This window comes from Aquarana catesbeiana, linkage group LG04 (assembly GCF_042186555.1).
Source record: "Aquarana catesbeiana isolate 2022-GZ linkage group LG04, ASM4218655v1, whole genome shotgun sequence".
NCBI lineage: Eukaryota > Metazoa > Chordata > Amphibia > Anura > Ranidae > Aquarana > Aquarana catesbeiana.
The window spans coordinates 16,512,491-16,526,855 of record NC_133327.1 but is presented as its reverse complement, the minus strand read 5'-3'; the positions used below and the strand labels follow the sequence as shown (position 1 = coordinate 16,526,855).

The window sequence follows — 14,365 nt, the reverse complement described above, 5'->3', positions numbered from 1 at the left end:
ATGATCTCAAGGCAGCTTGGACCATAGTCACCAAGAAAACAATTGGTAACACACCACGCCATGAAGGACTGAAATCCTGCAGCACCTGAAAGGTCACCATGCTCAAGAAAGCACATGTACAGGCCCGTCTGAAGTTTGAACATCTGAATAATTCAGAGGAGAACTGGGTGAAAGTGTTGTGGTCAGATAAGATCAAAATCAAGATCTCTGGCATCAACTCAACTCGCCGTGTTTGGAGGAAGAGGAATGCTGCCTATGACCCCAAGAACACCATCCCCACCATCAAACACAGAGGTGGAAACATTATGCTTTGGGAGTGTTTTTCTGGTAAGGGGACAGGACAACTTCACTGAATCAAAAGGGACAATAATCGGGGCCATGTACCGTAAAATCTTGGGTGAGAACTGCCTTCCCTCAGCCAGGGCACTGAAAATGGGTCGTGGACGGGTATTCCAGCATGACAATGAGCCAAAACACATGTCCAAGACAACAAAGAAGTGGTTCAAGAAGAAGCACATTAAGGTCCTGGAGAGGCCTAGCCAGTCTCCAGACCTTAAAGTGGAGTTCCACCCACTTTTACAACTCTTCAGCATCCCTCACTAAACTGCACACTATAAACGAATTGGATATATATATATATTTTTTTTTCTTAGCACCTACTGTATATTTGCTGTATTCATTTTTCACTTCCTCCTCCCTGGCCGCGGCCCATCGCATCATTTCTTGTTTGCAATGCCTTCTGGGAAGGGGCGGCAACTTCCTCTGACACTGCCGTTGCTATGGAAACCTAACCTGAAACCTATTACACTGCTTGTGCTGCACTGAGCATGTGCGAGATCTGCAAGGTTGAGATCCAGGAAGAAATACAGTCTGGCTTCAGATGTCCACACTTAAGATGGCCACGGCCTGCTGTAAGTTTATAAAATAACAAACTACTGCTATTAACTAACAAAACAGACCTTAGTTTACAGACTAACTTTACTAGAATACATGAAGCTTGTGTATTATAGGGGTATTTTTATTTGAAAAGTATCATTTCGGCCGGAACACCACTTTAATACAATAGAAAATATGCGGAGGAAGCTGAAGGTTCGAGTTACCAAACGTCATCCTTGAAACCTTAATGACTTGGAGAGGATCTGTAAAAGGATAGGGACAAAATCCCTCCTGAGATGTGTGCAAACCTGGTGGCCAACTACAAGAAACATCTGACCTCTGTGATTGCCAACAAGGGTTTTGCCGCCAAGTACTAAGTCATGTTTTGCGAAGGGGTCAAATACTTATTTCACTCATTAAAATGCAAAATAGGAGAAATCAACCAATGGCGGACTCAAGGCAAAACTGAACTGCTGGTAAATGGGTCAGATACAGGCAGTCCCAGCGTTACATACATCCGACTTACATACGACTCATACTTACAAATGAGGAAGAGAACACAAAGTGAGAGTAAACCTACCCCTAGGAAAGGAAATTCACTCCTGTAATGCCCTGTACACACGGTCGGACTTTCCTACGGAAAATGTGCGATCGGAGCTTGTTGTCAGAAATTCCGACCATGTGTGGGCTCCATCGGACTTTTTCCATGAGAATTTCAGACACACAAAGTTTGAGAGCAGGATATAAAATTTTCCGACAACAAAATCCGATCACTTAAATTCCGATCGTGTGTACACAAATCTTACGCACAAAGTGCCACGCATGCTCAGGATAAATTAAGAGATGAAAGCTATTGGCTACTGCCCTGTTTATAGTCCCGACGTACGTGTTTTACGTCACCGCGTTCAGAACTATCGGATTTTCCGACAACTTTGTGCGACCGGGTGTATGCAAGACAAGTTTGGCCCAAAATCCGTCGTAAAAAATCAGACGGATTTTGTGGTCGGAATGTCCGATCGTGTGTACAGGGCATTAGAGTTATCATAGGAAAAGGAGTCTCCACTAAAGCTTAATCATCAATCCTTGTTTCCACGACAACCCACATTTTTCAAAATCCAATTGTCACAGGAACAGAAAGTGAGGTGGAATCTTCTGAACAGGGTCACAGACAGCAAAACAAACATTACAGGGGTTTTTAACCCTTCGTTAGGCTATCCAAAAAACATAAAAATTATTTGTTTGGCTGAAGTTACCCTTAAAAAATGTACCTGTTCCAACTTGCAAACAAATTCAACTTAAAGCAGAGTTCCACCGAAAAATGGAACTTCCGTTTTAATGGCTGGTGACCCCCTGACATGCCACATTTGGCATGTCATTTTTTTGGGGGGGGGAGCGGGTACCTTGTTTTTACAGGCACTCAGATCCCACTTCCTCCCCTGGCGCTGCGGCGCTGGAAGGAAGATCACCTCTCCCTGCCTCCCTCCCTGCAATCTTCTGGGACACGTCACAGGTCCCAGAAGATTGCTCGGCCATTCACAGCACGCAGCGCGGCTCGCGCATGCACAGTGCGTGCCCGGCTGTGAAGACACAGCCGGGTGCCCACAGTTAGAATGCCAGCGCCGCGGAGAGGAGGGGGAGAGAGGAGCGGGGCTCCGTACGCCCGCATTGGACTGTGGGACAGGTGAGTGTCTGATTATTAAAAGTCAGCTGCTACACTTTTTGTAGCTGCTGACTTTTAAATGGGTGAAACTCCGTGTTAAGAACAAACCTACACAACCTATCTTGTTTGTAACCCGGGACTGCCTCTATAGAGTGTAGTCTGTAGCTGTGTAGCATTATGTAAAGGGTAAGGCCTGGTTCACACCTATGCATTTTCTATTGCTTTTTGTATAAACACACTATAGGCCGTTTAACATGGTGTTTACTATGGGGCACGTTCACATCTATGCTTTTTTCAGCCACTGCGTTTTGGAAAAGGTCAGGGACTTTTTTAAAGGCAAAACTGTGTGTTTTTGGTTCAATAGACTTGAATGAATGAATGACTTGTATAGCTTTTTGCCGCCGGTGTCCATCTGCGGTATAGCACGGTCTTTTGCCCCATGGGGTCCTGACACGCATACAAACACATACACATACAACATACACATATTTGGCCAATTTTTCGACAGGATCTAATTAACCTACCAACATGTCTTTGGCGTGTGGGAGGAAACCGGAGTACCTGGAGGAAACCCACGGCGGCACAAGGAGAAGATGCAAACTCCGGGCAGATGGTTTCGTGGTCGGGATTTGAACCAGCGACTCTATTGCTGCTAGGTGAAAGTGCTAACCACTACACCACTGTGCTGCCCTTCAATGGAGAAGCTGCAGAAAAGCATATAGGGCATTTTTTGCAGTGATTTTTCCATGTTTTGCATTCTTTTTTCATCTGCCCAACAACAAATTGTCCAAAAAAAAAAAAAAAAAAAAAAAAGCATAAAAGAATGCAAAATGCCACAAAAAAAAGCAGGAAAAACCCAAAACGCAATGCAGACACAGATCAAAAGCAAACAGCAGGTGTGAAGCAGGCCTAAAACGGTGAGTGAAGCAGTAAACAGAGTGGCGGTGTCACGAGCTTCCATGGACGGCATGGGAAAATCTCTCCTACCTTACAAACAGGTGAACAAATATAATTCTCAGATCACCAACAGAATGGATGCATTGGGTGATTACAGTAATGCCTGGGTGAGCTGGAGCCTTGAGCAGGTAGGATGAGAGCTCAGAATTTTCAAGTATTCATGATTCAGTATAAAATGACTGGTCGTGTTTGTATTATAAAAGAGTTCCAAACCTGCGCAAATCAATGACCAAAAAAGAAATAAACTACAATAAAGATCTGCATATTGTAAGGTGTAGAAAAAACCTATAACGTGAAAAAAAAAAAAAGGAACCGTGCTCTTATATCATAAATTACCTATCACCATAGTGAACATAAACAAATAAATAAATAAATACATCTTCATTTGAATTATAAAAAAAAATTGTGAAGTCCATGAATAGATCCCACATGTGAATAACGTCCTCAGTGAGTATAGGAAAGGTTCCTCTCCACCACCATGCAGACACACTATGCACTCACCTGACTTAATTGACCCCTCTTACAGGGAGTCAAATTATGCATATGGGAAAATCCAGGATGTCATACATGAGGTCACAGGAATGAATCCAAACCACTGCTGTCAACCATTAAATATATATATATATATATATATATATATATATAGCGTATTCAAAGCTCTTCTACTCTTCTTACTGCACCATGAGAGTATTCTTTCCTTTCCCTCTCTATATGGCAAAACTGGAGCTTTGAATACACAATCTATATATATATATATATATATATATATATATATATATATATATATATATATATATATATATATATATATATATATATATATATAATGAATGACAGCAGCAGTTTGAATTGATTCCTGTGACCTCATGTATGACATCTTGGATTTTCCCATGTGTATAATTTTACTCCCTGTAATAGGGGTCAATTAAGTCTGGTGAGAGCATTGTGTGTCTGCATGCGGGTGGAGAGGAACCTTTCCTATATTCACCGAGGAAGTTATTCACGTGTGGGATCTATACATGGACTTTACAATTTTCTATGTATTTTTTATAATTCAAATGAAGATGTATTTATTTATTCACTATGGTGATATGTAATTTATGCTATAAGAGCGCGGTTCCTTTGTTTCTTTTCATGTTTGTATTATAGTTGTAACGACCCTTAACATTTTGATTGGAGTTTGTAAAATCTTTATTAAATCCAAAGGCATGCGTTTACGACCTCACTAAACCTTGACTGGCTGACACACTGCGCAATGTATTTATACACTACCCGTATAATGACATCTTGGAGTGCTGGTTATAAAGTCTCATTTATCTAATCCTTACTCTGCTAAAAAATAGAAGCAAACAGCAATACTGGGATCGTTCCAAGTGCTCATGAGTTTTAACCAAGCACCAGGAGAGTACTGGAAACTTAGGACAGTGTGCGGTTATATGAAGTTATTTCCACTATTATTGTTCTTATTTGTATATGTACAACCAATCACTAAGATCTAATAAGAATAAACATGTTAATGTAATTTCCAAGCAATTTTCAATATTTATGAAATCTACATTTTTCATTACAACATTTCCGGGTGATCGTGCCATGAAGGTCTTTGTTAAAGTTTTTCTCCTCAATCCCCCCCCCCCAATGTATTGTACTTTGTTTTTTTTTTTAGGGCAGATAAGATCTTTGTGTGTTATTAGGAATAAATAGTAAAAAAAATAAGCATTTTCTGCATATTTCCCAACACAATGTTTATGTCATTTGTGCACCCCAATATATTTATCCCAAAATATAATCAACAAAATCTGATGTCACATTATTGCGACTTTTACATAATGTAACAAAATGGTAAAGCTCAAAGTAAACGTATGCAATTTATTTTAGGAGGGCTGTTTGATGAGCGCAAGGGAAAAAATGGCTTGCGTAAATTGTTAGAATAAAGATAGGATTAGGTTGGGTTGACATAGACACGCATTTTCACAGGTTTACAATAACAAAAAATTCAAATGTACTCACTCATGTGAGCATTTTATGCTTGGGCAGTGAACACAAACTGTCATCTGGAACATCTGATGACATTGTTGGGACCTGGAGATTAAATTTTCTATTTGTTGACAAATTCGGGTGTCTTGATTTGGTCAGTGGAGACTAGATCTAGATCCCCCCCCCCCCCCCCCTCCCATGGAAAAAATACATTTCTCCTATAATTGTGACTTACTAATGTAAAAGAAAGCCTCCAAACCCTGGGCCATAAAAGGACATAAGTATTGCTTTAACTTAAAGGGGTTGTAAAGTCTCAAGAGTTTTCACCTTAATGCATTATATGCATTAAGGTGAAAAACCTTTTTTGCTGCAGGTGCCCCCAGAGCGCAACCCCCCCCCCCCTTTTTTTTTACCTGAGCCCATCCGTTCTAGCGATGTGCATGAGCACAGCTCCTCCAGCTGCTGTTTTTGTTCTCATTAGATAGATTGATAGCAGCAGGAGCTTGGGGCCCGGCTGAGTCAGCTGTGGGACTCGGGAACGTGCCCGCATGGGTGCCCCCATGGAAAGCGGCTCTCGTTGGGGGCAACCACTGAAGGGGAGGAGCCAGGAGCGCAGACCGGGCACCCCAGAAGAGGAGGATCGAGGCTGCTCTGTACAAAACCATTGCACAGAGCAGGTAAGTATAAAATTTTTGTTATTTTTATATAAAAAAAAAAAAACATGAACCTTTACAACCCCTTTAACTAGCTTAAGGCTATAGGAATGTCATTGTAAACTGACTATATGGCCAAGCCCACTATCTTCCCTAAAAGGTGATATTACTCTCCTAACAATTTCGATGATTATTTACTCACACACTAGCCCTGTATATACTACAGCTAAAACTTGTAATAACGAGTCTTGTCTCCAGAGCTGCATTATGCACGTGTCTGGTGTGATCATCTGTGCCACGCCGCAAAGACTGGGGACTCCATGGTGAAAAAGGCATCTTTAGATAAGTATTCTTGTTACATTTTCTAATATTATTACATTTTTTATCTGTATCTGTCAATACTTAATTAAATGTTCTACCTACAAGTGTTTGTATGATCTTTCTTTTCACATCTTGAATAAAACTCCAAAAACTTAAACTATCATGTACAAGTGATAAAACACCCCCTCCCCTCATGCAGCTGTGCGGCAGCAGATTACTTCTAATACTGATCTACTGCTGCCTGCAAACCACTAGGCAATAGTTCACTATAGCAGGGATCCCTACCGATAGGAAAGACCATGATGCCACTACACTCCTGATGTAAACACTATGCATAAGCATAATATTTGTATTTATTACTACAACACACCCCTATGAAGGGATTTGTAGAAGCCTCAGAAATATAGCACCAATTCTTTTCAGCTCCTTGGCTTACTGCTGGAACCCAGCTGGCTGTTCCAGCACTAATTCCAGGGAGGTCCATATGAGGTGCTGGGGCAAACGACTGCTGTCCCTGTACAGTGGTACCCAGGACTCAAGTGGTTAAGGCATTACCTATTACAGGGTGACAACGCTCTTACATTGTCTCTAAGTTGTGGCCTTGCATTTTCATCCTGTCACACCGGTCTCCATTGGAGACTCAAGGTGGCCGTTACAACACATACAATGCCGGGACAAAATCATCCAGTGCTCAGGGCAAAGATGCCAAATTGCGCCCCCCCCCCCTTCATTATGTGTCAGCTTATGATAAGGAGGGGGAGAGAGAGCACAGCCCGCACCTTCTGATGGCTCTCTCCTCCTCTTCTTTCTGCTTCCAGCGCTGGGCTGACAGAAGTTGCAGTCCCGCGGTATCTACTCCTGTCAAACTTATAGTAGAGGAAACTTGCAACGCCCTCATCCCTACAATACACATCGGACCCAGGGCAGCCACCCCTTCTGCTCACCCCTTGACCCAGCCCTGACAACACACATTAGGTATTGTCTACTGCTGTCACCGTCAGGAGATCCTCTCTGAGTACTGCCATGCACCCATCACAGAGCATTGAGAGGTAGCAAAGAATAAAAAAAAAAGTGAAAGCAAGTATTTACCTTTTAAAAATGGCAGTTGTTTATGACACACAGGGGTTGATCTGCTAAAGCTGGATAGTGCAAAATCTGGTGCAGATCTGCATGGTAGCCAATCAGCTTCTAACTTCAGCTTCTTCAATTAAGTGTTGACAAAAAAAAAAAAAAAAGCTGATTGGTTTCTATGCAGAGCTGGACCAGATTTTGCACTCTTCGGTTTTAGTAAATCAACCCCACAGTTCTTTAGCAAGCTAAGGGGGAGATTTACTAAAACTGGAGCACTCCGAATCTGGTGCAGCTGTGCATGGTAGCCAATTGGCTTCTAACTTACCTTCTAAAATCTAGAAGCTGATTGTTTTTTATGCCAGATTTTGCACGCCAAAGTTTTAGTAAACAATCCTCTCTGTATGTCATTCAGTTAGGGTTTACATCAGAACCAACACTGGAGCTATTTACGAAGTAAGACAAAAAAAGGACTATGACCATGCTATTAAAACAGACAAATGCATTGCATGTAGAAATGAGCAGAAGAATTTACAAATTTAAAAGAGAAAGGACAGATATAATGGGTAAGGTAGATTTGACAATGGTAGTTGGGTTGTTGATAACAGTAATTGGAAAATCAATGGATGGCAGTAAGATGTCAATCAAGGTTATACAACTTTATAAAAACATACATTATAAAAGGTTGATTTAAAAATCTGTAAGGTTGAGAAACATCTGATGACAAGCAGAAAAGAGTGCCATAGGTGGGATTAAGCAATAACCACGAAGGATGGTTTCAGGATATCTTTCTACCAGGATTCCATAGAGAAAACCCCAAAAAGTGCCAGATTGTCAAACCGGTTCACAGGTTAGGACTAGAACTTTGAATTGCATCCCAAAGATAGTGTGCAGGGACCAAAAGCAATGAGTACAAACGCAAGCAGAAGGGGGAGGCTGCACCACTTGAAGTGAAGCCAACTGAACAGCTTTTTCTAAAGGGTACCTGCAGAAGCACGTCATCTTCGAGCAACGTGTGCCAATCTTCACCGAGGGGGGAAAAACACAATGTACAGGACACCTTTCCCGAAACGCCAAAAGCATCTGTAGGGTACGAGGCTGGCAGGCGACGGAGGAGCCCGAATGAAGAACAGCCTTTACTGCTGCTTCTGTTCCAGCAGCGAACAGATGTGTCCCCTGAACCTAGGATTCTATCACTAATCCTGAATCTCATGGCATTATCAGCGCAAATGGAGGACACAGCTGACACGCTGGCACTGAGCAAACGTTTGCATTTATTAAGTAGAAAGCACTAAAGCTCCAGATATAGGACATAGGATAACATCCCTTTCATTGACTATATACCCTGTATATGGAGAGGGAGGAACACAAGTCATTGTGATGTTTCAACGCAAAAAAAAAACAAACCTTTTTACGGATTAACAAGGCAACTGCCCTGTGATTATGACACCAGCACGGATGGGGATTTGTAAGGCTCATGGTTGGGAAGATATTTCTCCAGTTCTGACAAAGGATGAGAGATTATCACTGAAATTTCTACACGCTCATATCTGGGACAAACCACTGCAAAAACTTAGCTGGTGTTTTTGGGGCCACATGGAGCCCTTTATCCCTGTTTGTGCTTTAACCACTTCCCACCCGCCGTACGTCATATGACGTCCTTGACTTTGTGCGGGTATATCTGAATGATGCCTGCAGCTTTTTCAGCCGGCGATTCCCTACATCATAAGAACGATCATAGCGGCTGTTCCGCCGCTTAATAAGGACACTGATTATTAGTGTTCTGATTATCAGTGCAGTCCCAACAGTGCCTACTAGTGTTGCCAATTAGTGCCCATCAGTGCTACCAATCAGAGCCTCCTCATCAGTGCCGCCTACCAGTGCCGATCAGTGCAGCCTCATCAGTGCCACCTATCAGTGCCCATCAGTGTCACCTATCAGTGGCCATCAGTGCAGCCCATCAGTGTCGATCAGTGTAGCCTCAACACACATAAGTGAAGTAGAAAAATTGCCTGTTTGCAAAATGTTATAACAAACTATGAAAAAAAAATATTTTCCCAAATTTTGAGTCTTTTTTCATTCGTTTAGCAAAACAAAGCAAAAAAAACAAAAAAAACCAACAGTGGTGATTAAAAACCACCAAAAGAAAGCTCTAAAAAAAAAAAAAAAAAAAAAAAAAACTATTTCATATGGGTACAGTGCTGCATGACTGCGCAATTGTCATAGTGTGACAACACTGAAAGCGGAAAATGGGCCTTAGCAGGAAGGGGGTGAAAGTGCCCAGTAGGCAAGTGGTTAATAAAGTGAACCCACGGGCCCCAGAAACCCTTAATAAAGTGAACCCACAGGTTCCAGAAACCACATAAACTGAAACTTGCTTTAAAGCATTACTACTGATTGGTGAAACTTTTTATTATATGAGATGGTGCAGGAGGCAGAAGGGGTCTGGCCAGGACCAGTGTTCACAGATACTTCTAATACAAAGCACCCCAAGTTTCAGGGGTCCCTGTGCACTATACTGGGGACCAAAGCTGGCATGGAAGCACCCAGAGGTGACAATTATTTGGAGAACGTATCGTATCAATTTTAATTCTTTTTGAGACTCACAGCTGCACCTTCACACCTGCTTGTCCAATCATAATAAAAGCAACGTTTTTTGGTCTGTTCAGTACTGTTGCTGTGGGTTCAGTACTGTTATTGTGGGTTCTGTAATGTTATTGTGGGTTCGGTACTGTTATTGTGGGCTCGGTACTGTTATTGTGGGTTCGGTACTGTTATTGTGGGTTCGTTACTGTTATTGTGGGTTCGGTACTTTTGTTGGGAGTTCGGTACTGCTGTTGTATGTTCGGTCCTGTTGTTGTGGGTTCGGTCCTGTTGCTGTGGGTTCAGTCCTGTTTTTGTGTGTTCAGTACTGTTGTTGGGAGTTCAGTACTGTTGTTGGGAGTTCAGTACTGCTGTTGAGAGTTCAGTACTGCTGTTGTGTGATCAGTACTGTTGTTGTGGGTTCGGTTCTGTTGTAGGTTCAGTACTGCTGTTGTGTGTTCAGTACTGTTGTTGTGTGTTTAGTACTGTTGTGTGTTCAGTACTGTTGTGTGTTCAGTACTGTTGTGTGTTTAGTACTGTTGTGTGTTTAGTACTGCTGTTGTGTGTTTAGTACTGCTGTTGTGTGTTTAGTACTTTTGTTGTTTGTTTAGTACTGTTGTGTGTTCAGTACTGTTGTTGGGAGTTTGTTACTGTTGTTGGGAGATCGTTACTGTTGTTGGGAGATCGTTACTGTTGTTGGGAGTTCGGTACTGTTGTTGGGAGTTCGGTACTGTTGTTGGGAGTTCGGTACTGTTGTTGGGAGTTCGGTACTGTTGTTGGGAGTTCGGTACTGTTGTTGGGAGTTCGGTACTGTTGTTGGGAGTTCGGTACTGTTGTTGGGAGTTCGGTACTGTTGTTGGGAGTTCGGTACTGTTGTTGGGAGTTCTGTACTGCTGTTGGGAGTTCTGTACTGCTGTTGGGAGTTCTGTACTGCTGTTGTGTGTTCGGTACTGCTGTTGTGTGTTCGGTACTGCTGTTGTGTGTTCGGTACTGCTGTTGTGTGTTCGGTACTGTTGTTGTGTGTTCGATACTGTTGTTGTGTGTTTGGTACTATTGTTGGGAGTTCGATACTGCTGTTGTGGGTTCGGTCCTGCTGTTGTGGGTTCGGTCCTGTTGTTGTGTGTTTGGTACTGTTATTGTGGGTTCGGTCCTGTTGTTGTGGGTTCAGTACTATTGCACGCTATTCATTCTTTTGAGTATTGTTCATGCTGAAGGCTCTTCATTCTATAAGAACAAATAGCTTGTCCTGTCCCATGTGGATTCCATTATAAATTCTCCCGAAGACGGAAGAAGCTTTATCCACTGAAGAACACGGGCTATACTGAACTCTAAATTGGCCAGCAGTGTGGAAATAAAACAGTACTCTGCCCTCAGTATAAATCAAATGTATTTATGTGTCTCATTTGAGGCCAGTTTTAGGAGGATTTATACCGATAGGCTGAGTAAATGGTACAGACAAGATAGGAGCGCCCATTAGAGCTTCATTATCTGTGCTGCTACTTCTCCAGCACCATCCACTGCACATTTAATAGAATACAGGAGAGAATTTATGTGCATGTTCCAGGTGCAGAGGCAGAGAGAGTGAGGAAAGGCGAGAGGAAAGAAAGAATGAAGGAGTAAGAGAGAGAGAGAGGGGAAAGGTAAGAAGGAGGGGAAGACAGAGAATAAAGGAGAGAAAGAATGAAGGGAGGAGAGAGGGAATAAAGGGGGGGTGAAGGGGAGAGAAAATGGGGGGGGGGGGGGAGAGAGAATGAAGGGGAGAGAGAGAAAGAGAGAGAGGGGAAAGGTAAGAAGGAGGGGAAGACAGAGAATAAAGGAGAGAAAGAATGAAGGGGGGAGAGAGGGAATAAAGGGGGGGGTGAAGGGGAGAGAGAATGGGGGGGGGGAGAGAATGAAGGGGAGAGAGAGAAAGAGAGAGAGGGGAAAGGTAAAAAGGAGGGGAAGACAGAGAATAAAGGAGAGAAAGAATGAAGGTGGGAGAGAGGGAATATGGGGGGGGGGGGATGATGGGGAGAGAGAATGGGGGGGGGAGAATGCAGGGGAGAGAGAATGAAGGGGGAGGAGTCAGGGGAGAGAGAATAAAGGTGAAAGAGTAAGGCAAGAGAGAGAATGAAGTGGGAGAGAAAAATGATGATCACAGAGAGTTTGAAGGTGTGGGGGAGAAAGAATGAAGGAGCTAAAGTGATGGAAGAAGGAATGAAAGAATGAAGAAAGGATAGTAAGGGTGGAAAGAAAATGAAGAAGTAGGAGAACGAGGTAAGGAGAATTAAGGAGGAAGAGTGAGGGGAGGGAGAATAAAGGAGGAAGAATGGGAGAATTAACAAGTGTGAGAGAATGAAGGAGGGAGAGTAAGGAGAGAGAGAATAAAGGAGGAAGAGTGTGGGGAGAGAAAGAATAAAAAAGAGAGAGAGAGAATGAACAAGTGAGAAAGAATGAAGAAGGGAGAAAGAATTAAGGAGAGAGGAGAGAGAAAACAAGGAAGTGAGAGAGCAAGAGAAGAGAGAGAGAATGAAGAAGGGAGAGTGTGGTGAGAGCGAATGAAAGAGGAAAAGTAAAGGAAGAGGGAGAATAAAAGAGGGAGAGAGAGAATGAACAAGTGAGAGAGAATGAAGGAGGTAGAGTGAGAGAAGAGAAAGAATGAAGGACGAAAGTGAGGGAAGAGAGAGAATAAAGGAGGGAGAAAGAATGGAGGAAGAAGAGTGAAAGGAGAGAGAAAATGAAGAAGTGAGAGAGCTAAAGGAGAGAGAGAAAGAAGAAGGGATAGTAAGGGGAGAGAAGAATGAAGGAGGGATAGTGAGGGGAGAGAGAATGAAGGAAGGATAGTGAGGGGAGAGAGAATGAAGGAGGGATAGTGAGGGGAGAGAGAATGAAGGAAGGATAGTAAGGGGAGAGAGAATGAAGGAAGGATAGTGAGGGGAGAGAGAATGAAGGAGGGATAGTGAGGTGAGAGAGAATGAAGGAGGGATAGTGAGGGGAGAGAGAATGAAGGAGGGATAGTGAGGGGAGAGAGAATAAAAGAAGAAGAGAATTAAAGAGGAAGAGAAAGAGGAGAGAGACTGAATGAGGGAGAGTGAGGGAAGAGAAAGAATGAAAAAGGAAATGAGCGAGGGAAGAGAGAAAATGAAGGAGGGGAAAGAATGAAGAAGGGAGAGTGAGAGAAGAGAGAGAATGAAGAAGTGAGAGAGCAAGAGGATAGAGAGAATGAAAAAGGGAGAGCGAGGGGATAGAAAATGAAGGAGGGAATGCAGAAAGACAGAATGAAGGCAGTAGAGTGAAGGAAGAGAGAGAATGAAGAAGTGAGAGAGCAAGAGGAGAGAGCGAATGAAGAAGAGAGAGTGAGGGGAGAGCGAATGAAGGAAGTAGAATAAAGGAAGATGGAGAATGAAGAAATGGGAGAGAAAGGGGATAGAGAAGTAAAAAAGGAAGAGAGAAATAATGAGAGAGGGGAGAAAATGAAAGTAGAAGAAAGAGAGTGAAGAAGATAGATACAGTGCCTTGAAAAATTATTTATACCCCTTAAAATTTTCCACATTTGTCATGTTACAACCATAAACATAAATGTATTTAATTTGGATTTTTTTTGTGATAGACCAACACAAAGTGGCACATAATTGTGAAGTGGAGGGAAAATGATAAATGGTTTTCAACATTTTATACAAATAAATACCTGTGAAAAGTGTGGGGTACATTTGTATTCAGCCCCCCTGAGTCACTTTGTAGAACCGCCTTTCACTGCAATTACAGCTGCAAGTCTTTTTGGGGATATCTCTACCAGCTTTGCACATCTAGAGAGTGACATTTTTGCCCATTCTTCTTTGCAAAATAGGTCAAGCTCTGTCAGATTGGATGGAGAGCGTCTGTGAACAGCAATTTTCAAGTCTTGCCACAGATTCTCAATTGGATTTAGGTCTGGACTTTGACTGGGTCATTCTAACACATGAATATGCTTTGATCTAAACCATTCCATTGTAGCTCTGGCTGTATGTTTAGGGTCGTTGTCCTGCTGGAAGGTGAACCGTCTCAAGTCTTTTGCAGACTCTTAACAAGTTTTCTTCTAAGATTGCCCTGTATTTGGCTACATCCATCTTCCCATCAACTCTGACCAGCTTTCTTGTCCCTGCTGAAGAAAAGCATCCCAACAACAGGATGCTGCCACCACCATGTTTCATGGTGGGGATGGTGTGTTCAGGCTGATGGGCAGTGTTAGCTTTCTACCACACATAGCATTTTGCTTTTAGGTCACAAAGTTCAATGTTGGCCTCATCTGATCAGA

General features: G+C 42.6%; 1 protein-coding gene across 4 annotated transcripts in view; it reads right to left on the bottom strand.

Moving 5' to 3' along the window:
- The window catches only part of EFR3B (EFR3 homolog B), a 361,102-nt gene that overhangs the window by 131,605 nt on the left and 215,132 nt on the right, over positions 1–14,365 (bottom strand). Inside the window, exon 1 of one of the 4 annotated variants that reach the window (XM_073624873.1) lies at positions 8,495–8,637. The exons of the other annotated variants lie outside the window; for them this stretch is intronic. Within the exon in view, the coding sequence (XP_073480974.1) occupies positions 8,495–8,592 (98 nt within the window). The 5' untranslated portion in view covers positions 8,593–8,637. Of the gene's footprint in view, positions 1–8,494; positions 8,638–14,365 lie in introns of those variants that run through there. 4 annotated transcript variants of the gene reach the window in all.